Source organism: Lissotriton vulgaris, chromosome 7 (genome assembly GCF_964263255.1).
Source record: "Lissotriton vulgaris chromosome 7, aLisVul1.2, whole genome shotgun sequence".
In the NCBI taxonomy this organism is placed as follows: Eukaryota; Metazoa; Chordata; class Amphibia; order Caudata; family Salamandridae; genus Lissotriton; species Lissotriton vulgaris.
Window position 1 is genome coordinate 593,188,146 of NC_141695.1, and position 24,483 is coordinate 593,212,628.

At 45.9% G+C, this 24,483-nt stretch overlaps 1 protein-coding gene across 6 annotated transcripts in view; it reads left to right on the forward strand.

Annotated features, from left to right (window-relative positions):
- LOC147702075 (uncharacterized) overlaps positions 1 to 24,483 on the forward strand; it is a 91,469-nt gene that overhangs the window by 32,543 nt on the left and 34,443 nt on the right. For all 6 annotated transcript variants that reach the window (XM_086930695.1, XM_086930691.1, XM_086930692.1 and 3 more), the window contains exon 3: positions 8,441 to 8,631. In XM_086930695.1, the coding sequence (XP_086786821.1) occupies positions 8,441 to 8,631 (191 nt within the window). The remainder of the gene's footprint in view (positions 1 to 8,440; positions 8,632 to 24,483) is intronic.

Here is a 24,483-nt window from a genome sequence, read left to right on the forward strand (position 1 = left end):
TATATATATATATATATATATATATATATATATATATATATATATATATATATATATATATGCAACATAGATTTATAGTAAAAAATTCAATTACAAAGCCTAGTTGTACATTTGTGGAACTATGTGTCCAATTTGGGTGGCCTTGGTGTAGACAATGTATTGAGAGCTCTGTTCCCATTTTGGATGGACCTGGTGTAGACAATGTATAGAGAATCAGAAGACAAACATTAAACAATGCTTTTTCACATAGTATTTCTTAGGGTAAAACCCTAGTAGGTGCCACTGCGCACACATCGAAAGTATGATTGTCGGTACGCAACATGCACATGACAATATTGAGATAAGATTGAGCTTAGGCAGCGTGCATGCGCTGTCTGCAAGATCTGTTATCTCCTATATCAGCTTTTAGCATGCCCATGAATTGCCATTTGTTCATTGTTGTTCCATTTAGAAATAGTAGGGTTTTTATTGGTGCATTGGGTCTGATTCTCTCGCCTTTACAAGCTTGGGTCATGCCCAGGCAATTTCGCTCATTGTTTGCTTGCGTTGGCCATCCCAACACGTCCACGGTTCCTCATGGTCATCCTGATCTGCCTTTTTATTTTGTTGGCTATCAACATCGTTTTAGGCTTTCAGGCCATTTTACGTGCTCTGTTCAGCACATACAAAGTGACAGTTTCTGTCCAGTAGCTTTTGAGCTATGCCAATAGCTCTCACTCAGAAAAATGCGACATCGATTACATTTCTAATGCTTGTTATTCTTACCCCGGAAAAGATAATAATACTGCCTCTCTCAGCATGTCAGAGAGGAGGAGACGGAACTGTAATTACAGTCAACTTATGTTAAATAAAATGTTTGGTTACAAACTTTTCCCATGAGAAAGTCTATTCATACATCACAAATGATTACTACAAAGAACCTACAGAAAAGTCGACATCAAAAGGGGCAAAATCACGATGATATGGATCACATGCCAGGCATTCCAGTACGGGAGATAGGAGTAGTGAAGAAAAACTCGATCGGGACCAGTTATTCGACTATCAGTACGAGGGCCGATGAGGTTTTCTCAGCCACCATGTTTTAGACCGCCAATGACGTTTTAGCCAAAAGTCCCCATGGCTTTTCCACTGATTTCCTTCTGGTATGTTTATTACCCTTACAGTAACAATTGTGGTACGTTTTTAGATAAAAGCGAAGGAAAGGGCTTCTTAAAAAGGCAAGGCTCATCACAGGTGCATTGGGACCCTCCAGCATCACCACCACAGACACAGAGCCAGTTGAGGAAACAACAAGTCTATATCAGTCGTGCAATAAACTAGTTATTATTCTGAGGGATAAAATATGAAACAGTAAAGAACATGACATTTACTGTTTTGTCGACAACAGTAATGGTGTTGAGCTCATGATAAACTATGAACTCGCAATTATTCTTTCGGAAATAAGGTTTAAAGTTTTTTTCAATACAGTAAGATGTTTGTCCACCAGAAAACAACACAAGCCTTAAGAAAAATTCTACCTTCATCCCTCCCCCACACTTGATCCCGCCAGAAGTGACACATTTTAAACAGGTACTACTTACGAATGTTACAATCTTTATCAAGAACCATAGACTCCCATTTTTTCCACTTCGAAATGGATTTATTTGAAGAGTTTTATATAGCACTGTCAAGACCCGAGGGTATCAGAGCACTTTATAGATAACCAAATCAGTCTGAAGAACATTGATTTCAAAGTGTAAGGTCATTGGAAGTTGGATCAAAATAAATCTGAGAGAATAAGTTAGCTCATTACCAACAGATCATAAAGCCAGCTGACAAAGAGGAAGCTATATAGTTGCTTTGCTTCTCTGATTTATAGGAATGAATGACTAAGATGGTTGAATGATGATCAGAATTACTTGAAGATCTCCAAAGATCCCCTGCCCTTAGATTAAACTTGAGTAATAAACAAACAGCGAAAGACGGCATTGAAAACCCAATTTGATTATTAAAATGAGGCTGAGTTCCTACAGACGGACAAACCTATTTCACAATATATGTATATTTGACCTAAAATACCCCAATTTAGATTTATGCCATGGGGCAGATCTATAGTATCTGGTATAGGCTCCTTTCTGGAGCCGTTCTTCCAATTTACTGACTTCTTCTTGAGACCATTAATCAAGACCATGCCTTACTTCCTTCAAGACCCAAAGGATGTACTTAATATTAAAGAAGTCCTATCCTTTAACCCCCACATCACCTTTTATATCTTTTAGCATACTCAAACATGTACAAGTAAAATGAACCCACCAACAGCACACACAATATGGTCAGAAGGTATGTGGTGTCCTCAGAGTAGGGCACTTGGCCCCGGCAATCTTTTCCAACTTGACCAGGTGGTTATACACCAGTCAATCGGAGAGGACACTGACAGGCCATCATGTTCAGGGAGGACCACATCAGGTCCCACATTCCACTTCCTCAAACGATGGTCTACTATCGGCATTATCTTGTGATGATGGGGCACCTGGACATGTTTTTGAAGGAAAGTGAAAGTAAAGTGAAAACATCCTTCAGCTCTGTGTTTTGCCTATACATGTAAAGCAGAGCCTAGCTGGATATAGCATAGCTTATTGTATGCCACGTTCTTGAAGTTTTTGCTTGACAGGGAGGAATTTTCTCTGGGCTTTTCTCTGGGCTTCCTGCCCTGATTGTGTAAAGTCTGGAAAAAATGAAATACCTGTCCCTTCGGATTAAATCTCCTTCGCCTCTGGCCAGTCATAAGAGTTGATCCCTATCTCGATAGTTAAGACATTTGGCAATGATGGGCCTTGTGGGTGCCCCTGGCATAGGTCTTGGAAGCCAGAGATCTATGCGTCTCCTCAGTGACCAACATCTTTGAGGAGGTGCCTAAGACATCATCTTTGGTGCAGCCCGTCACTGTAAACTCGGAGAATCCAGTAATCCGGACATTGCTCCTTCACAAACGAGCTTTCAAGTCCTCATTGTTTGACTTGATATGGTGGAGTTCCACCTGCATTACTTTTACTGTGTTGGATTGATGTGGGTGGTCCTCCTCTGTCTGAGAATCTTTGTTCAGCGACCGCAATGCGCATGTGTTTGTCTAAGCGGTCTTTCCTATCATTCATTCTATGTGTTAAAGTCAACCTTAGAATCTATGGAGGTGAGGCTTGATATCATCTCTCATAATAGGTCCTTGATGTTCCCCGACGAAAGGGAGCCTCCATCAGCTGTGACCTCTAGATGGAATAGTCAGGCAGCCTCTATTTCCAGATGTCTGGCGCTTTTCCTGGCATCAAACACCAGACAGGATTTTTTTGTATCAGACTTGCCCATGGTGTGCTAGTGGGGGAAGGTGTTGGGAGATTGGGAGTGGGGTAGGGGTTGTTGGGATCCCCAGGAAGCAAGATTTAATTGAAGCCCAGGTGGCTCCCCCTGTCCCAAGTTCTAAAACAAGTCCCTGCATGTGTATGGTATGAAGCCACCCATCCCGCCCGTAGACAAGCTATATTCAAGAAGGTGGTACATATGCAGTCTCCTCGTGTCAGGTGTTGTTTAAAGTATGAGGCAAGTGAGCCATGGCTCCAATGCCTGTGGGAGGAGAGGCCAAGCAAGCAGCATTAGTTGTGGTTCAGCTGCAACTCCCCAATTCTGTAGCCTACGCTCCACCTTACCTCATCTCTCAGCCTGCTGCCCGACTTTGCGCCGCCAAGAGGCCCATCAATTTCACAGCAAGATTGGCTGTAGATAGGGTGTCCCCGTACCTCTACCAGCCACACAGTCCAGCGATTCTCCACCCTCGAGCCATCAGGGAGGGCCACAGGCCACTTGACTTCTGTCCACCGCTCCGCTGCCGCTGCGCAATTCCGTTCGGGGGTAGGAGGGGCTCATGTTGCTGAACTTTAAAAGATGAGCCAGCAGTTTACGAATCTATAGAGCACATGGCTACCCACGGGCATCCCAGGGCTAGAACAGGTATGTGGTCCACATCTCCTCAAACACTCTTTGCAGCTATATACTGCTGCTTTTGCCTGTGTAGCTGCAAGCAGCAAATTCTTCCGGACAGCATATCGTTCCTGTCGATTTCACCTTCGGATGCTAGATACTCATGAACCGTAGAGTACCGTACCCCGAGTCAAAGTTATTTTCTCAGATATTTATGAAGTACAAAAGCAGATATCTGAACGCGAGCAAGAGCACTTACACACATTATGCTGACCTCTTGAAGGGAGGCTAGACAGCATGTAGAACAATGTAGTGATCGCTCAGTCTCAATCAAGGTTTGGCATAGCCAGTAGGTCTCACTTTTGAGACCTATTGGCTTTGTCAATTTGTTTTAGTAATGCCGGACAGCATCCCCCATTGCTGTGCATGGCTAAATAAAATAAAATAAAAAGACTATTACATAATTTTGAAGCCTCACGCATTCTCATTGCTGCAAGCTGACGCAGCCTCTTTTTTCTTTTTACTCACCAATCCAACTATGGTTGGCTCATAAAAAGGAAAAAAAAAGAAATAAAAGCATTTTTGGGGGAAAGCGGGTGGCGGGTCACAGAAGCACCCTAGGGGCCAAGCAGGAAGAGGGAAACAAAACAGGTGGAGGAAGCATGGTGAGGAGGGGGTAGATGCACCACTGAGGTCTGAAAGCAACACAGAGGGCACAGGGGTGATCAACATGGAGTGCTGAGGGTGCTGGAGAAAAGTAAACTGGGGCGAGAGAGAACACATTAGTAGGTGGGGGAGGGTAAAGGCATATGGGGAGAAAGCAGTATGGTCCAGGGGAGCACAATGGGGCAAGGGAATCACAGAGGGTGTGAGTGAAGAGATGCACCCAGGCAAGAGAGAGCAGTCTGGAGAGAGTAAGAGAAGTACACTTGGAAGACAGCTGGAAAACCCATGCAATCTGATAGAGCACTTTAAACAAAAAGAAAAAAGTAGTGCTTGAAAAAGCGAGTAATGTAAAGACACAGTAATGTGTCCATGCTCCAGGGGAGGGACGAACAAGAAGAGGAGGTGAAACCCATATACACTAATGAATAGGAAGTAAGCAAATGAGTGACAATTAAGTCAGCCAATGATAAGCAATGGACATGCACCAAGCCCACTGTCAACCAACAATACCCTTCTCAGCAGATAGCAGATGGCCTATATAGTAGTCTACTAGGTGAGAGCAAAAAATGGGCATCTGGTGGAATACAGGCAGAAACTAAAAACAGCTTACCTTCCAATACTGCTCACATCACATCTTTTCAAACTCCCTCCCCGAGCTACTTTTCTAACTGTTTGAAGACTTAAAATACATACATATTAACCAAATAAAATAACATTTATTGAACTCTCCCAAACATGACGACTATGAATTTACAAGTTCAGGTTTGGAGAGGGTCTATTTAAAAAATAATAATAATTAACATGCTGAAGAGAAATAAAGCATTGGCAAAGCAAATACATTTTGTCTATGCAAGAGCTATTGGATTTGCCAATGTCTGTTAGCAAGGTTGTACAGCAGGACAGCCGCTAAACAGCATGGCAGAAAGTTATTTTAAAAAAAGCTCTCTGACACGGCCATCGCTAATTATGTGGGGCAATGATCTGTTTTTCTTGTATGAGGCAATTCTCACCCTTCACAAAAAAACTTTTCAGGAACAAATGAAAAGAATACTTTGTCTCTAAATCTAACCAACAAAAAAATAAAATACCCATTTTTTTTATTGGGGCTAGGAAATGTGAGCAAAAGGCTGGAAGGTTCTGCGCAAAACAAAAATTAAACAATAATAACAAACCTAAATGATGCTTGGAATCCATAAATGCTTGTGAAGGCTTCAGTCTACTTAAAGCAGTCTGAAGTTCTCAAAAGCAAGAAGGATCATGTATTGGCTGTGATGTCTAAAACTCACAATTACAAAACAAGCATTCAAGGAAAAATTTACTTATTTAATTATCTTTCCTCCGAGCTGAAGTTTGCTGTTCTTGTCCCACACGCAGACTGCGCCAAAAAGGCCTTGGAGAACAGGGAGTGCAGCACTGTCTGCATGTTTGTAGCATCTTGAGACCCGTTGGTGTGACTTTTGGGTTCTTTTTTCCTGGTGCGATGGGAGGGGGCAAGCAACCAAGGGGAAGGAGGATGAGGTGGGCGGCGAACAGGGCAAGCAACAACAAGGGTGGGGTGGACCGGATAAGCAGCAATATACAAGGGTGTGGAGGGGCAGGCAGCAATTTGAGAGGCAGGAGGGAAGTAGGAGGTGCAAGTAAAAGGAAAAACATATACATCTGAAATTAAATGTGACAGGTCCAAATGTTAATTCTGAAAAATACAATCTCTATACAATCAGTCTAATATGAAGGGAGTATGTTTATAGCTTCATCATCAATAAAAGTGACAGGAGACCAAAATGTATGTTTTGGACACTGGTCAGTTGGAACCAAGTTTCGTTATTGCTAGTTCTTTGCTTTTAGCTCTGGGAAATACTAGGAATTATGAGCTTCAACTTTAATGGTTTCAAGATGTCTTGCAAGAAAAAGCACACTAAAAACTAAGTATCACAATCCGATTGCAAGCAGCACAGAAGAACCCTACAAAAGAAATCAATCATTACTTGGTCCACCTTTTAGGGAGGAAAACAAACATTCGTAGACGAAGTGAAGCTAACACACATTGACACATGCTCACCAATAAAAAAGAAGATAATAAGAGTGATAATGGAGCCAACCAATAGTGAGTAATGGGCGGGGTAGAAGCCCCTTTTTAAGAGTTAAAACATTTTTTTTTAAGGAACGGGTGTTGTCTTCGGCAGACCTAAAAAGGAACCATATTTTTGTGCATATGACAGTTTGACGGGTGAAATTATTATGACGTAAATGATAGTAAACTTAAAACTAATTACTTTATTTTACAGATGTCATGGCACATGTAGACTTGATTGTGACAGCACATAACTTGAGTCACTGAAGACAGCAATATTTTGGATGACCATGAGCATTTGTTTATGATGATACATTTTACTTCAGCTCTTTGACACCCAGGGGCGTGTTACCACTGCAAGGAGACCTAAATAAATCAACAAGAAGAGCAGTGCAAACTGTAGACTTTAGTTGGGAAAGTGTTGGGTTTATAGATTTTTCCTGAATTTAATCTTGTCTTGTGCGTTTGTAAGGTCAGGTGGAAGTGCATTCAGCAGTATATGTTTGGTGAAATGGCAGCTGTGAGAGTAGATGCTATTTAGTTTAAAGAATCTTTGGATGGAGCACTAAAATGGATTGCCTGTTCAAAGTGCAGATTGTGATTTATTTCCATTTGAAGAAAATTGGACATTGTTCATAAAATGCTTGGTGTACAGTACATTTGATCTTAAAATTCAATGCATTTCTGCACAATATGAAAGGGAAGAGAGGTTCTGATGTGGCCACAGCAGCACCTCTGCATTGGTACGAGGATCATCAGAGCATCTAGTCTTTGGGAGATAACCAAATAAGGTTTCCACTTCGTAGGGCAACATATACGCGAATAGGAATCTTGATTACAACACTTGAGGCTCGAAAGATATATTCTTGTTGCACTGGAACCTGGGTTTTTCACCATAGGCACAGGATGAAGGCCAAAATGCCACTTTCCTTTGATTACAATGTGCTTTGAAATTTGTGTATCTTTTTTTTATCTAATGTAATAGTGCGTTACTACAAAAACATTAGAACATTGGTAAGTTTAATTTGTGAAATGACAATGTTTTGAAAGCATTACATAGCCCACAATGACTTGCACGAATGAGTAAACTACTTAGGAGAAGCACAGCTTCACTTATAATATTGACACATCTATTAATTTCAAATGATTCTTCACTCTAAAAGCACCTGTGATGAAGGGAGCCCAGGCCCCTCAGAGTTCTGGCCATTATCTCCCATCCCAGAGATGACCCCCTATCTTTTGACTATCGTAATGGCAAGTATGAAAACACTCTTTGCAGCAGACCGCTACCACTCTATTCCTGTCATCATCCCATTTCTGTTGACGGTTACGCTTCTTTTGTAGAACTTATTGCTTTTATTGGCCCTCCTTCTACAAGCCCTTAGCTCATCCCATACCTGTTGGCTCTCATCCTCGTATGGATGGTATCATTTAATTCCTATTGTCCGAAGTCCTGCCATCCACATATTAGCCCCATTCTTGAGGTTCTCACATTCCTTTCCCCAAGATTGTCCAAAGCATTTTAAGTAACAAGTCCATTATTGAGGTCACTTGGTGTCTACTGTCCCTCAACGTCCCTTAGCTAAAGTACCCCTCTTATAATTTAGTTCTTTCCTCTCATTTATAAAATGCCATATGTAAGATCGCCATTAATTGGTATTCAATATTTCTTCCCTGACGGCCATCCCCATGTTTTCTGCTGCCACCCCTCAACACTTCCCCACCAGAATGATCAGTTTGTTTTCCTGTCCCTAGGTATGGCACTGAGTCACTGTACATGGAGAAGGAGGACCTTCTTCATCAGGTTATGGCGCTGGAAGCGGGAAAGAGCCTGCCAATGGGCGCTGAGAGCCACTACAAGGAAAATCCAGATGATGCAGTGGCAGTAACTATTACAGAGGAGACGCTGAGGAAAGCTCAAGAAGACAGCCTATGGCAGCAACCAGGTTTGGATACCCCTTAATTATCCTATAGAACAGGTCAAGCTGCCAGTATGTGATTGCCAGTTTTGCCTTTTGCATCTAAGTACAATCTGAGAGTCTTAAAAGGGGCCAGCCCGTAAATGATGTTAGAGTAATTTTCAAAACCCAAATAGACATTATCACACTAAAAAGTATTCTGCAATGCTTGTTGTCTATTGTTAGTGATACAATACTAGGTAAAGAAAACTGTTTTTATTCCTACAATGGCCTACCCCTTTAAGAACAGCATTCTGTTGCACTGTATCATTGAAAAGAATAAAAGATGCCTACCAGTGCTCTTTGGTTCTCCTTACCCTTTTTTCCCAGGGAGGCAGGCGTAGCCTGCATGCAGACGGAAGTGAAAAATAATTTGTTCTTTAAAAAAAAAAGCAGTAACATTAAAACTTTATTGCCCCCCTCCAGGTTTTTTTTTTTTTTCACAACAAATTTTATTCATAGGATCGGGCAAGTAATACGCGTGGCTCCCCACAATCAGGAGAACACCACCAAGCATTTTGGTACAGTTACAGCACAGGACCAAACGTCCAATCAAGGAGTCAAGAGAAAGCATTTATAAGAGAACATAGCTATACCCGCCCCTACCCACTCTACCCGCCCCTACCCCTACCAACCCCAACTACCCAACCCTCCCACACCCTTCCCTGTGCCCCACCCTAACCCCGTGCACGTGTGTACAATTAGCTTTGGTGTTTAATCGTGACATGGCAGTCGTGGCGTAATACAAGGACTTGTATACATCAGAAGACTAAAGATCTTCCTCCAATTCTGCCGGAGGGTCTAGTGTCAACCCCCTATAATCAGCCCACCTTTTCCACACCTTAAAATGTTTGCGGGGGCACCCTCGTGCTTCAAAGATCGGTCGCTCCAGACCCATACAAAAGTCCATTCTGGCTCTCCATGCACTCAGGGGGGGGGCCCTCACGTCCTTCCAAGCTCGAGCCAAGTCCCTTTTGGCAACTACCAGCCCCAGGAGCAACAAAATCTGTAGGTTCTTTATTAAGTGTTTTTCTTTTCTTTTTTGTCACCTTTCACACTTTTTGGCAAAGGTCAGGGCAAAGGTCAGGGCCACTTTTAAAGGGGCCTGCGTTTTTTTTCCACATTTAACTTTACACACACATAGCAGTATTGACGCGAAACGCAAGGCCCCTTTAAAAGTGACCCGTGAGAGTTAATTAACATCAGACGTGTCACGCGCGACGTAGCAGCTTAGAGTAGTAGCAGCGTTATTCGACCACGAAGAAAAGGAGAACCGGAGAAAGTGGCCCTATAGAGGACTCAGTAAGCGCGTTCTGTAATATATTTCACACACGCAGAGACGACAGCATGTCACGTTAACTAAAAACTAGCTGGGCTAGCATTCAGCGCGAGCGTATGCAGAGAGCGCATGGAAATAGCACGTCTATTAGAACAGTGGCCATATGTAAAGACTAATGATTCACAATCAGCGCGTTCCACACGTGATTTCCAAGTTTTGTATTGGGGAACTGTTTAACACGCAGGTTCGATTTAATAAAAAACACACAAATAATACTGCACTTGAGTCGAGTAGCGAAGCCAGCTCACTGGTACTAATACTTGCATTAAGGTGGTGGCATATAAATCGACAAGTTTTCTCAGTATTAAAAGAAATGTATCTTTTGTTTAGGTATCCCCTGATGAAGGCACAACGTGCCGAAATGCATTGGGAGAATTGTAACATGAACTAAGAAAGGAGAACAATGCATTATGGATATTGTAGTTGAATGTATCACAGTCATGCAAGAAGCATTATATTAGTGTGAAGAAAACACTACATGAAACAATTGGAAATAAAGGACGTAAATAAGAAGAATAAATCGTGCAGATTCATTCATTTAGCACATCAAGTCTGTGCACAGTGAGACAGCCCAAGAGCTCTTGGGACTGCAACCTCAAGACTATATGTTACACACTCCTGGGTAGGGAGAGTATCTCTGGAGCACGACAAACATTCGAAACGGCGCCAAAAAAACTAGTAGTGCCCGATCCACTTTCACAAGATTCATTTAAGGTGCTCATTAGGGGTAAGTGTATCGCTCTCCAACTGGGGTGTTAAAGGCCGTTCCGGCTTCACTTGCCTCCTTGGAGACTCAAATCAGGGGACTAGAAACAGAATATTATTCCTCCGGCGACTCTCCCACGTTGCCTCTTTGAAAGGCCAGACTGCTCAGCTTTGAGGAGGAAGCACAGCGTGAGGTTACGTTCCTTGGGAAATATGCTGAGGCGCGGCGCTATGGAGAGGCTGATAGGCTAGGAAGGACGTTTGTGAGTATGATCAGGGCCCCTCGATCCACTGCTTACATTCCTGAACTAACTGGCACGCATGGAGCTGTCTTTAGGGGAAAGGCGGGTATCCTGGATGAATTCTCCTCGTTCTATTCGAGACTCTATACTGCTACCCAAGAGACATGCCCGTAGAGCATGCAGTCCTTCCTCTATTCCCTAGAGCTGCTCTGGTTCAGCCAAAGGCACAAAGATTATTTGGACTTCCCGTTTACTGTAGAAGATGTTTCTCAGGTCATTAAAAGTTTACCTTTAGGCGTGTCCAAGATGGCGGACGAGTAGGATGTTTCTGCTCGCCGCTCCTGCCCGTGACCGGAGCCTTCCCTACACAGCACTGTCCAGCGTGTCCCTCCCGGCGGATTTTGCCTCAGAAGCACTTGGCGATTCCTACCTGCTCCTCGGATGCTCTGACGGACGAGTTGACACCTGGTTTCGGCGCCCAAGCCCGGAGGTGGCTGAGCTGAAGCTGCCGGGACGCTACTGACGGTGGCGGCTTTTGGAGGGAGCGGGAGGCATCGAGACGGCTCCTGACTGCCCTGGCGGGTCGCGGCTGAGGTGGTGGTGATGCCGGACCCTGGCAGTGGTGCCCCCCCCCGGTTAGGATCCTGCCATCTCAGCTGGCTGCCTGAGGGCTATCGGCGGCAGCGATAAAATGGTGGCTCCCGCCTGCGCCTGAGGTCCTGCGGGAGAAGCCTGACAGCGGAGCGCTGAAGGAGGCGGGGGACACAGCTGCGATCGGAGATCGCCCCGGTGAGTCCCGGCAGTCCGGAGGAGGTCGCGGCTGTTGGAGGTTGGTGCCCTGGCTGCCGGAATGCTGATTTCCCGGTCGTGCTAAGATAGCCGCCCAACTCAGGGATGCAGGGTCGCTGAGGTGACTGCTTGGTGTGCTGGAGAGAATGGGACGCGCCGGACTTCCGCTGCGCTGTGGGGGCTGTGGCTTGTACCCCTAAGGTGTGCGATCCGGCGGCGTTGTGGACTAGAGGGCCCTGGGGCGCGGGTGGCGGTCCCGGCCTGCCCGAAGAGGTGGACAGTGGAGCGGACGGGCCTGGTACGACAGGAAAGGTGAGAGGAGCCTAGTGGCGGCTAAGTGGCTGGGCATCGTTGGAGCGGCTTATCTGTGATATTGTGTGGTCCCCTGCAAGATTTGTCAGCGTGTAGTGGACCATAGCGACAGTGGTCGGGGCCTGCCTTTCTACTAGGAGCGAAACAAAAGGGGATTATGGACGGAGCGTTTGAGCAAATCAAACACTCACCTCCAGTCAACAGATCTGGGTTTAATCCATCACCATTCTTTATCTCACTCAGCCACCCCAGTTCAGACATGGCCATATGCAAATCAGTCTGACCCTGTGCCTCATGGGAACAGTCCAGCCGGAACTGCCAAGCCATGTCTTCCCTGGACCGGAAATAAGCATCCTGGGACCGGTTTCGGATTCATAATCCTCATCAGCCAGATCTGTTGACTGGGTGTGTGTTTGATTGGTTCAGATGCTCCGTCCATCACCACCCACTTTTGTACCGCTTTGTTTGCCATAAGTTGGCAGGGTATGCTCAGACGTGAGTCCCTTGCTCACTTTGTCACTGGATTCAAGCAAGCCTGGCTGAAGACGGCTGTAATGCCAGAAACCGGTCCTAGGATGCTTGTTTCTGGTCCAGAGAAGGCATGGCTTGGCAGTTCGGGCTGGACTGTTTCCATGAGGCACAGGGTCAGACTGATTTGTATATGGCCATGTCTGAACTGGGGTGGCAGAGTGGGCTAAAGAACGGTGATGGATTAAACCCAGATCTGTTGACTGGGTATGAGTGTTTGATTGGTTCAGATGCTCCGTCCATCACCACCCCCTTTTGTACCGCTTTCTACTAGGAGCAGCGGCAGGAGGGGGGCGCCCTCATTGTGAGGCCCACGCGGCGGGTCTAGTTTGCAGTTGCTGGAGGCGGCACGGACGGGTCTGGATTGCCCAGCGGAGGCGAGAGGGGCCTGGTGAGGCCGACAACTGAGGCCTGCCGCGTGAGAGGTACGGTGCAGTGCTCCTGCATCTTTGCCAGTAGCACAACCAACCAGTGGCATAACAGCTAGAGCGTCAGTTTCTGACTTGGGTGCTCTTCTGGACCCGGGGGCTTTGGCGCGACTGGAGAGAACATAGCAATCAACCGGCTGCCCTTCCGGAGAGCCCGAGTAGGACCTCCGAGACCCTGGCGTTTGACTGGGGGTTTAGATACATCCTGGCCCGCGAGTATTGACTCGGGCAGTGTGACCCTCACACTCTGACCTATTTTGGGACTTGCCAACATTGAGAGGGCTCCTTTTGGTCATCGAGGACTGCCACCTAGACAGGCGACGAGGTTGGACATCGGTGCGTGGGCTGGAGCATAGGAGCTCCCGCTACGACATTGGTTTAGCAGGACACTGCGACGTGCTGGAGTGGTGGCCATGTGCAACCGGAGCTACTCTGTCCCCCGTTGATTGCTACCCCCCATATAGTGTCATGATCCTGGGGTCAGTGACCAGTGTGACCAATAGGGCGCCTGAAAAGCCCCACAGATGTAGATATGCAAAGACGTATTCGCGCTGGAGGAAGAACCATATTGTCTCAAGACTTATGTTCAGACAGTGTATGCAATTGCTTATCAACTCAAAGCAACAAGGATGCCAAAGAGCAATTGACGGTGGGTCAGTGTCAGCGGTCTAGTGGTTGAAGTCGCGCGACTTCAGGACAGATAAAAGCCGCTGATTACCTCTAACCTACGCACTTCAACTGACCGCACCGTGCTGCGTGCGTGATATTTTGAAGTCCGTAATTCTGAGGTATTTTGGTTCTGGTTTTGGAATAAAAAACGTGTTTGTTTTGGGGAGCCGCAAGTTTCTTCTTGAAGCAGTACCGCATGCGCAATGTGGGAGCAACTGGTACATTCAACGTCTTCAGCTAAGGAGAAGAGAAAACTAGTTGCCTGGGTTGCTGTGTGGCGTGCGCATTTACCAGGTATTTCTTGGACATTGTTTAGTTGGCAAACAATTATAGACTTTCTGCAACGGAGCATAAGACTTCACAAGTTAGCATATTCGTTATCCTAAATGTAAATAGCGCTAATTACCGACACTCCTTTTTGGGAACTTCTATTTCAATTGAGATTATGTCTACCTAATTGAGAGTCCAGGGTTGAAATTCCACTACAACTAATATCGAACATTAGGGTGAGTTTCTTTTATATAAATTGAGTTTAGAGGTAATTCCATTTAGACATTAGAATTAACGATAATGTGTGCTTACAGATGCTGCGACAGGCTTTAGACCAAGTACAAACAATCACATGCAGCTATCCATGATAGAGAAGCTTAAGCCCAGGTCATAAAGGTAATAATTGTGGTATTTAGAAAACGTTAGAATTTAAACTGTGGAGAGTGTGTTCTAAGGTTTGTCGTTTATGCAGGTGCAGAGTGACAACACAGAATAGCTGACACCGGAGACCAGAGAACCGCGGTCATCGACCAGGCAGTCTCTCTCTCTCTTTATCCACTTCCCCTTTCCCTCCTGCTTCAGAGGTCACCAGGAGTTATTCAGGGAGGCACCTGAGGTGGGGAGGGCATTGGGAGCATCGTCGGCTTCGATGGGCCAGGTGTGAGCCTTCTGACAGATTAAAGTGCCAGTCTTTTCCATCCAAGCCACGATGGCGGAAGGGTTTGATCTAAAAACTCTGGCAGGGATTCTGGATAGGTTGCAAAGTCAGTTAACCCAGTCAGTTGAAGATAATAGGGTTTTGAGAGAAGAGAAAAGGTCCCAACAAGAGAATCATATAATTAGGACCAGAATGGAGGAGCTGTTGGCAGGAAGTTCCTCGGCATCTGTTCAGGGTTCAGCTGTAGAGGTCGCAACTCAAGTAGTTCACTCTGTAGCCCCAGTGGTTCCATTAGCCAATCCAGAGAGGTTTGGGGAGGACCCTCATAAAGCCCAAATATTCTTGACGCAGTGCTCGCTACATTTTTTGTGCAGACCAGTGGTATTTAAGGAGGATAGGGTGATGGTTGTGTTCATCCTGTCCTACATGAGCGGTGATGCGGCCGCTTGGTCTATGCCTTTGATATCTCGTGATGACCCTGCCCTATATAGTTTTGATGTGTTTAAAGAAGAGTTTTTATGAATTTTTGACAGAAGAACTGCAGAACAGGCCACAGATAACAAATTATTGGATCTGAAGCAAGGCAACCATGAGTTAATTGCGTACATTGCTCAGTTTAATAAGCTAATTGTCGAAACGGAGTGGCCAGAAAGTAAACGCTCCGCTATATTCGATTGTGGTCTGAGGGATGAGTTGAAAGATGCCCTGGCACAGATTCCAAGGAGACCTCGAGAGATATCAGAATTGATTGATTTAGTGCTGCAACTCGAACACAGACTCTCGGAAAGGAAGTCTGAGAAGAAGAAAGATTTTCGAACCTATTTTCCCAGGTTAGACTGCGCTAAAACGGAACATTCAAGAGCAGACAATGGGTCCGGAGAGGAACCGATGCAGATTGGGTCAATCAGAGGTCCATTGTCCAAAGAGGAGAAGGAGAAAAGGCGAGCCAACAATTTGTGTCTGTATTGTGGAGTCTCCGGGCATTTTGTGAAAGACTGTCTTAAAAAACCCAAGATCAGCACAGGTTTAAAAGACTAATCCCACCAGTAGAGGGAGTTGCTCTGGTGGGAAAAGTGGTGAATTCAACTCCAGAAATGCAACAATTGATAAACGCACTTCAATTGGCAGCACCACACTTAACTGTGTCATTTGACGTAAGATTTGGAACCAATGAGGTCAAAGGAGTGTCTGTCATGATTGACTCTGTGTGTATGGAAAAAATGGGGACCCCTACATTCTATTTAGTTTGCTATTCGTAGGGAATACATAAACACATTTAGGGAAAAAGACAATATGTAGCAAACTAATGATAATTATATCGCCCTTATATCGACCTCATATCACATGCTATGTAGCGGATAATAATAATTTGCTGAGACAGTAATGTATCAAAAATATTTGATTATTTTATTTCTGTTTCTTAACTTTTGTTATTTTTTTGAAGGAAAAATCTTTATCTTTTTTATCTCGCTTAGTTTATAAAAGACACATGTACTTCATATAATTTAACATTCAATAACATATAATGCACATACTGACAAAAACTAAACAATATCAATAACAATGCAAAAGAAAAAAACGTGCTATACGATATATTCAGTCGGTGGAAAATATTGAAGAAGGCAATGCGGTAGAATGGAACACAACGCGTTTCGGCCAAAGGGCCTTCGTCAGGTGACCGTCATTCGTATATTACATATAGACTGGTGTGTAACATAAACCTACATAGAGAGAGGTGAAAAAATACATAGAATACAAATATAAATATTTGGAAAACAATGATATATATTTCATTATATATACTGTCTAGGCATTTTTAGCAAGGTCGAAAAAATCCATCTTCATGACAATTTTTTTTTTTTTTTTTTTTTTAATTTTTAAAACCTTTATTTAGAAAAGTGCACACAGCTATTCAGCCTAACATCCCGGAGGCAAGGCAGCATGTAGAATCAGGAGAGCAATAGCGCAAGAATAAATGTATCAGTACAATGAAGGTTGATTTTATATTTTCATAAAAGGAACGTAGAAGAAGAAAAAGAAGAAGACGCCAGAAGGCGCAGAAAGAATGGCAATGGAGTAGAAGAAACCAGTAAAGCGTTGGCAGTGGGGCAGGGGGAGTAGCGGGTACACAATCACAGATACAGGAGATCAGAACAGGAGAGAAGGGGGGAAGAAGAGGAGACAGGATACAATATTATAACATGTCACAGTTGGTGTCACAGGTTATGGCGACAAATGTTCCTCCAAAGAGACAGGTTCCGGGGGCACACAAATATCTCCCCTGTAAGCATTCCAGGCCCCCCACACTTTCAACCACTTCTTGGGCTTGCCCCTGGCAATATAGACCGTCTTTTCCCTGAACATACACCAATCCATGTTGGCTTTCCATTGCACCACCATGGGAGCTGCCGAAGCCCCCCATTTCTGCGCGATATCGCGTTTGGCCACCATGTTGCCAAGGGTCACCCACTGCGTCTGAGCCACATTGTGATCGGTCTGTTCCCAAATGTTGAGGAGGCACCTCCTAGCTTCCGCCGCCATCACCACCCCAGTCACTTCATCCATAATCCTAAGCACACGTCTCCAGTAGGAGGCAATGGCGGGGCATTCCCAAAGAATGTGCATAAACGTGGCAAGGGCGCCGCAGCCGCGGCGACAAAGCCCATCAGTCGAGTAGCCCATATGAACAAGCCGGGGGCCAGTCACGTACACCCTGTGCAAAATTTTTAGCTGTACCAGCCGAAGACGAGCGGAAATGGCGACTTCCTTAGGGGAAGAAACTGCACCCTGCCAGTCCTCATCATCAATTTCCAGACCGTCACGCACCCACTGATCCCGCACGCCCAGGAGGAGGTCAGTACGAACATTAATGAGCTTCTTATACGACAGTGAGATGGCACTGTCAGGCATATGGCCATCCAATACCCTGTCCTCCAACGGGGAGCTCTCTGGAATCGCCCCTTCTGCAGGTTTAGCAGAGAGCAGTGCGTGGCGCAACTGGGCGTACCGGAAAGACTCCGAGTTACCCAGCTGATACTCAGCCTGCATCTGGGAGAAGGTCTTGATCTCCCCGTTCGATACCATATCATCCACCCTGGAGATACCTATGAGGTCCCATTTATCAAACCCCTTGGTGTGCCATAACCTGCCCAAAATATCCGAATCATACAATGGGGTGAACCTTGTCAGCCTGCCTTGCCAGCCCTGCGCCTTGGTAATCGTCCGCCAAATATGGACCGCAGTTTTCGTTGGACCCGACATCCGCCTGTCCAGAGACCTTGAATACAGCGCCCTGTAGTAATTGCCACCACTCAAGAGCCACTTATCCATTGCATATCCAGGGTTATTTTCCGGACCATAAAAGCCGTGATTGATAGCCGCCAATTGGGAGGCCCAGTAATATCTGCGCACATCTGGTAGTGCTATACCCCCGTCGTACCACGGAAGCGTGAGCTTCGTGATGGCGACGCGGGGTCGGCCGTCCCAGAGTAGAGCACGTTGGAGGCCTTCAATCTCCCGGAAGTAACGGGCGGGGACCGGATCTTGAGAATTCTGCAGGGCGTACAGGAACCTGGGCAAAGACATCATCTTAAATAATGCCGCGCGCCCGAGTAAAGAAAGCGGAAGTTTGCGCCAACCCTCCACGTCACGCCGGAGGCGCAGAAGAGGGGGAAGCAAATTGTGCTCATAGCGCGCTTTCGCATTACCAGAGATATAAATCCCCAAGTATTTAAAGCCCTGGCTGGCCACCTGGATGTTGCAGCCTCTAGGGAGGCGCGGTGTGTCCCCTTTCAGTACGTACAGGGAAGACTTGGCCCAGTTAATAACAAGGCCAGAATATCGACCAAAAAGTCTGAGTACATCACATGCCACAATGAGTGACTTGCAGGGGGAGGTGAGGTAAAGCAGAATGTCATCCGCATAGAGAGAGACTCTGTCCTCGAAGCCAGGGGCCCAGCTTATCCCATGCAGATTCGGGTGGGTACGTAACAGGGCTGCAAGCGGCTCAAGAGCGAGCGCAAACAAAAGTGGCGACAAGGGGCAACCCTGTCTGGTACCTCTATGAAGGGCAAAAGACGCCGAGACGCGGCCATTAACAGCAACGTCAGCCAGTGGGTCAGCATACAAAAGCTTAACCCATCCCACAAACACTGGGCCAAAACCGAGCCTCGCCAACACCGCCCAGAGGTAGCTCCATTCGAGAGAGTCAAAGGCCATCGTGGCATCCAAGGACGCAAGGATTGCCGGCTCCTCCAGGGTGTGGGCCCTGGCCAGGGCGCCGTGGAGTCTACGCAAGTTAAGGGCAGTGTTGCGGTGTGGAATAAAGCCCGACTGGTCCGGATGCACTAAGTCGCCGATAACACCAATCAGTCGATTAGCGAGCATCTTGGCGAGGATCTTAGGCTCCGCATTAAGGAGAGAAATGGGACGGTAGGACCGACACAAGTCTCTCGGCTTCCCTTCCTTATGGATGACCACTATGGTGGCCAACCTCTGGTCCAGGGGAAGTAGGCCATTTTCCCCCGCTTCTAGGAACATGTTACGCAGGTGTGGGGAGACCACATCCGGCCTGATCTTATATAGCTCAACCGGGATACCATTGGGACCAGGTGCCTTGCCCGATCTCAATGAGCGGATCGCAAGGGCGACCTCATCCACAGAGACGTCTCTATCCAGGTCGTCGCGCTCCTCGTCCGAAAGGCACGGGAGATCGACAGCCAAAAGAAACACCGCCGAATCGGTCTCAGACCGGTCCTAAACAGAGGTGTATACGCCTCGAAAATAATCAGCGAAGGACTCGGCAATGGCACTTGGATCAGTGACGACAACTCCGTCCTCCCCCATTATCTCGGGTACAACACAGCTAGCCATTTCTCTTCTGTCCAGCCAGGCCAGCAACTTCCCGGCCTTATCGCCGACGTCGTATATCCGGCCCTGCTGTTCCTTAGCTAGAACAAGGGCAGCGTTTGTAGCAAGGTCGCGGTACTCCGACTGTTTGAGGGAGAGGTCGTGCAGAAGAGCGGGATCAGGCTCCGTCTCCAACTGGGAGTCAAGCTCCATGATCTCCTCCTCGATGCGTACTAAATCAGCATCTCTGACTCTACGGGCCTCCGCTATAAGGGCGAAAGCCTCACCCCTCAAAACCGTCTTAAACGCCTCCCATAGAGTCGCGGCCGACGCAACCGATCCCTCATTTTCAGTAAAATAGAGGTCGATGGCCTTGGCTAAGAGGTTGCGAGTCTTGGGATTGCGGAAACACCACGGGTTAACAACCGCCGGTCGGTCCGACATGACGACGTCAAAGTCAAAAGAGACCCACAGCGGGGAATGATCAGAAATACCCTGTGCCAAAAAACGGGCCTCAGAAACAGCGGGCGCGTGTGCAGCCAACGTAAGTACATAGTCGATCCTAGAAAGACTACCATGGGCGCCTGAGTGGAAGGAATAATGGCAGAGCGTGGGATGCAAGAGCCGCCAGCTATCTATTAGCCCCATGGTCTCGAGGAAGGATGGCAACCACAATTGGGAGCTACGGAGGTCTCTAGGCGGATGGCGGTCCAAGGAGCCGGAGCAAACCGAATTAAAATCACCCCCCACTATCAGCAGTCCAGCAGGCAAATTCAAAATGGCGCCACCAAGGTCCTGGGAGGTGCTAGATTGTAAACCCGGGGGAACGTAAACTGAAAGTAATGTCAGGGCGCGCTCCTACCATCGACCCGCCACAGCGGCGTACCGCCCCCTTTCATCGATCACAGTAACGTCGACCTCAAGCGGGAGGGACGTACGAACAAGAACCCACGCCCCCCGAGATCCCGAGGAGAACCCCGAGTGGGCCACCATTTTGTAACCTTTACGGTTAAGTGCTTTGCATGTGTTTCCGACCAGATGCGTCTCCTGAAGGAGGACGACATCAGGCATATGACGTTTAATCAGTTGAATCACAACCCCTCTCTTGATTCGGTCACCCAACCCGTTCACATTCCAACTGAGGTCTCGCAGTTTCCTACCCCCCATCATCGTGTCCCCGGCCCCACCCAAACCCAACAAGCCTCAACAGTAAACGAAACTGATCAGTATATATATCCCATTGCCTAAGAGATAGAGAGAAAGAAAGGTGAACAAACAAACTTCCCCACCACCACCCTCCACCCTGCACCCCTGCAGCAGACTAAGAAGCCCCCCCAACCAGCAGTGTGCCTGTCGCCCCATAAACTAGTCTACAAAAAGTCCCTAGAGGAGTAAGGAATCTCCACAAACCCCTCCCGCCACCCTCCATGTAAAAACAGGAAAACTATCTGAATCGAAATAGCATTGGTATTGGCAGTCACAGACATCAGGGACACCAACCGCCATATCCAGCACAGCAGTACCCAGTCCTAGAGATCGGACCCACCAGTTGCGCCTCCGGAATGTCCGTCGTGTTCTCCCTGGCGTTGTGGCAAAGTGTCCAGCCAGTCGCTCGCATTCTCCGGCACATCAAAGAACAGAGCTCGGCCCTCGTACTCAATCCGCAGTTTAGCAGGGAACAGCATAGAGTATTTAAAACCCATGTCTATCAGGCGTCGTTTCACCCCTGCGAAACTCAGGCGCTGCCTCTGAACGGCCCTGGTGAAGTCCGGGTAAAAGTGCACTTCAGAGTTCTGTAATTTGAGCGGCCCATGTCTCCTGGAAGCTTGGAGGATGACATCCCGGTCTCTAAAGTTGAAGAGCCGGGCGATGATGGGTCTAGGCGCAACACCCAACTTCGGCGGGCCGCCCGGTATCCGATGGGCGCGCTCAACAGAGAAAAAGTTGCTCAAGCCAGAGGGTGCAAGATGCGTCTGTACCAAGTCCTCCACAAAAAGGTCCACTGCCGCCTCCTCCACTCCCTCCAGAACGGACATTCTGTCGCCTAGCACGCCCTTCAAAATCCTCCAGCCTTCTGGAAAATTGGTCGTTGACCGATCTTAGGGTCCGGACCTCCGCCTGCAGGTCCGACACGTCGGTAGTTAGGCTGGAGGTCTTGAGATCAAGGGATTTGACCCGATCATTGGTCTTCCCCAAGTCAGCCCTGATCAGGTTCAGATCCACGGCCAGAGTGTCCACCTTATGAGTCAGGACATCGTGTTGTTTCTGCATGTCAGAACGAATGCCCGCGATGGCCCCCATAATGTCACCCAGAGTAGGCTCAGAACCTTCAGGCGAGCCCTCACGTTGCAGGTCCTTAGAGGAGGCCACCACCGTGGGCGAGGTCCGCTGCTGAGCGTATCGATCAATCTTGTTCAGCTGCGTCTGAATCGTCCTACGAACACCTCTGTTCGACGTCTTGTCGGGGTCCCCTCTGCCGGCCATGATGGAACCAAGGAGAATAAAGGGCTACGCCGCCCGAACAAGGAAGCAGATGTGTAAAACAGAGGCGAAGTCAGCAAATGAATCAGGCCGGTAGTAGGCGACTCCGCAACTATAAGCACTCCGCCAGCAGGGACCAAGGACATCCACTTCGCATTCCAATCATGCGGAGCGGCGGTACAAGCAGCAGCCACCCATGAGACAATGGCGTATCACTGGCACGAAGTTCAGCTCGACGTAACTTCGCCTAGGAGCTACCGATTTAAAAGCGGAAAGCAGCTCCTGTGTCTGCAACCTTTCACCAAGCGGAATCCACTAACGTGGATCAGGATTTTCGGCAGGATATTTGCGGAGGGCCGGAGGGTCCGTGGAGCTCCGAGCTTACACGGCCATCTTGGTTGCCCGCGAAGCTCCTCCCAATATGACAATTTTATTTATATTAATCTAGGGTCGAATGTTGCTCATTTAAAAAATTATAACATTTTTTATCTAAAATACAATAGCAATTAAGTCACTTTTTTTGCAAGATGTATTTTAAGCTCATTCATTACAATATCAAAAAACAATTGTGTGTAACATTTCATTCAAAGCACTCTAAGTTGTATCGTCCCTATCCTGACCTCATAAATTTCTTTTACAGTTCCTTGTATGTCTCATTTTAAAAGTAAAACATAGACCACAATAGATAGATGAAATCTAAGAGATATACAGAAAAAAATATAGCTGAAAACAGTGATCTGAGAATTAGTAGATTTCTAGTATAGAACTTCTTATTTACTCACTTCCACTTATTTTGGTTGAGCGCACAGTTTGATTTTTCCAAAGACAATTTGATTATCTTTTAGTATCTGTACGGTATTGTCGAAATATATAGAACACTGAAAAAACAAATGATCTTATTGTAAAACCAGAGGACTTTTTTATAGAAAATTAAACTTTATTGGCATAGATTAGTATTCGCCTATGTGGAGATACCTGATATTCTTTATTTTAGGGTCCCCCGTTGTCTGTAAATATGCACCAAATTGATTTAGAGGGAACGAAGGTTCAATACATATTCTTCTCGGATTTGCAAACAAGTACTGACCTAAAATTAAAACAGCTTAGCGTTTATTATTAGAAGAACCGGGGTACTTTTGAACAAACACCAAGATGTTTTTAAATAGAGACATTTTATTAGGTAATTCCTAACTTATCAATAGGATTACTGAGATTTAGGGTTTTCTCCTTTGATGTTTTGTTAAAGTCTATATTTTGCTTCTAAATGCACCATGATCTATATGGGGTAGCAGATATACTTTTTGGTACAGATAGATACGCACAGCATTCTAGTATCCTACCTTAGTAAAGAGTGCCGGAAGCCACCTTTTTTTTGGGTAGTGAATCTATCGTCCTTTGTTTGCCCTTTTTAGTTAAAGACTTCTATTTTGCATCATCATTTGGAGAGATCCATGTATTTCTTTTGTTCTCTGAAGTGTCATTAAATAATAGAATCCCATGCTGTTCTTAAATTTAACAAGACTTGCTATTTCATTTTATTATCTTTTCGTTCTAATTTTACCTTACATCTAGTAGAGAAGGTCGTGTTCTTTCTTGTTAATCTGTTATGGATATGGAGTCTAGATAGTAAACAAAATAGAAGAGGGTAACGTTAGTAAACCTCTTTCTTAGTCTTAGGGTATGTAAAAAGGTTTCTGGTATATAGCCTATTGCCAAACGAGGAGACATACCTTCGATCTGATACCGATTCTTCGTCTAATGGGGTCTGCTGGTTTACACTTCCATGGGTGCCGGCGTAAAGGTGTTTAGAGAACCGCCTACTATTTATAGGTCAACCTCGTGTTAACAAATGGCGCTAAGGACTTTCAGCTGATTCTATTTTCAATTGACTCAGTTTGATGACGTATAATTAAGTTGACACGGTACCTATCTTGATACTGCGTATGAAGTTTGTGCTAGAATTGAAAATGAAAGACGGACTGATTTGTAGTTCTAATGTTAACTTTGTTACTCTAAAAGAGAGGGAAGAAAGACTTCCGTAATTTGCTACTTCGATATTCTTTTAATATCAAAAGAGAATATATATTTTTGGGCCTTATTGTGAATCGTTCGCATCATTAGAGTCAGACGGCAACTAATATCATATTATATATTAGTGAAAAGCAGACATACTCCAGTTTGTTTAGTAGTGGCAATTATCTAAGTAGATTGTTTAGTCCTTATTTTACTTTTGATCTTGCCAACTGTCTTCATACAATGGCCTGCTGCCAAGGAATTTCAGAATTTAATCCTAGTTTTGCCGTATCTAATGTAAATATCCAAAATACCTCGCGTTTACGACGGATTTTATCTGTATTGACTCCAGGTTTCGCCACAATTTTTTCCAACACTATCCATTTTATTTCTTCCGGTTTGTGGTCATTCTCTATATAATGAACTACCATCAGGGCATTTAGTTTTTTAGTGCGGATAGCTGATTTGTGTTCAGTGACTCTAGTATATACTGAACGTGACGATTCCCCAACATATCCCTTGTTGCAGGGACAGATTAACAGATAAATGATGTTCGTA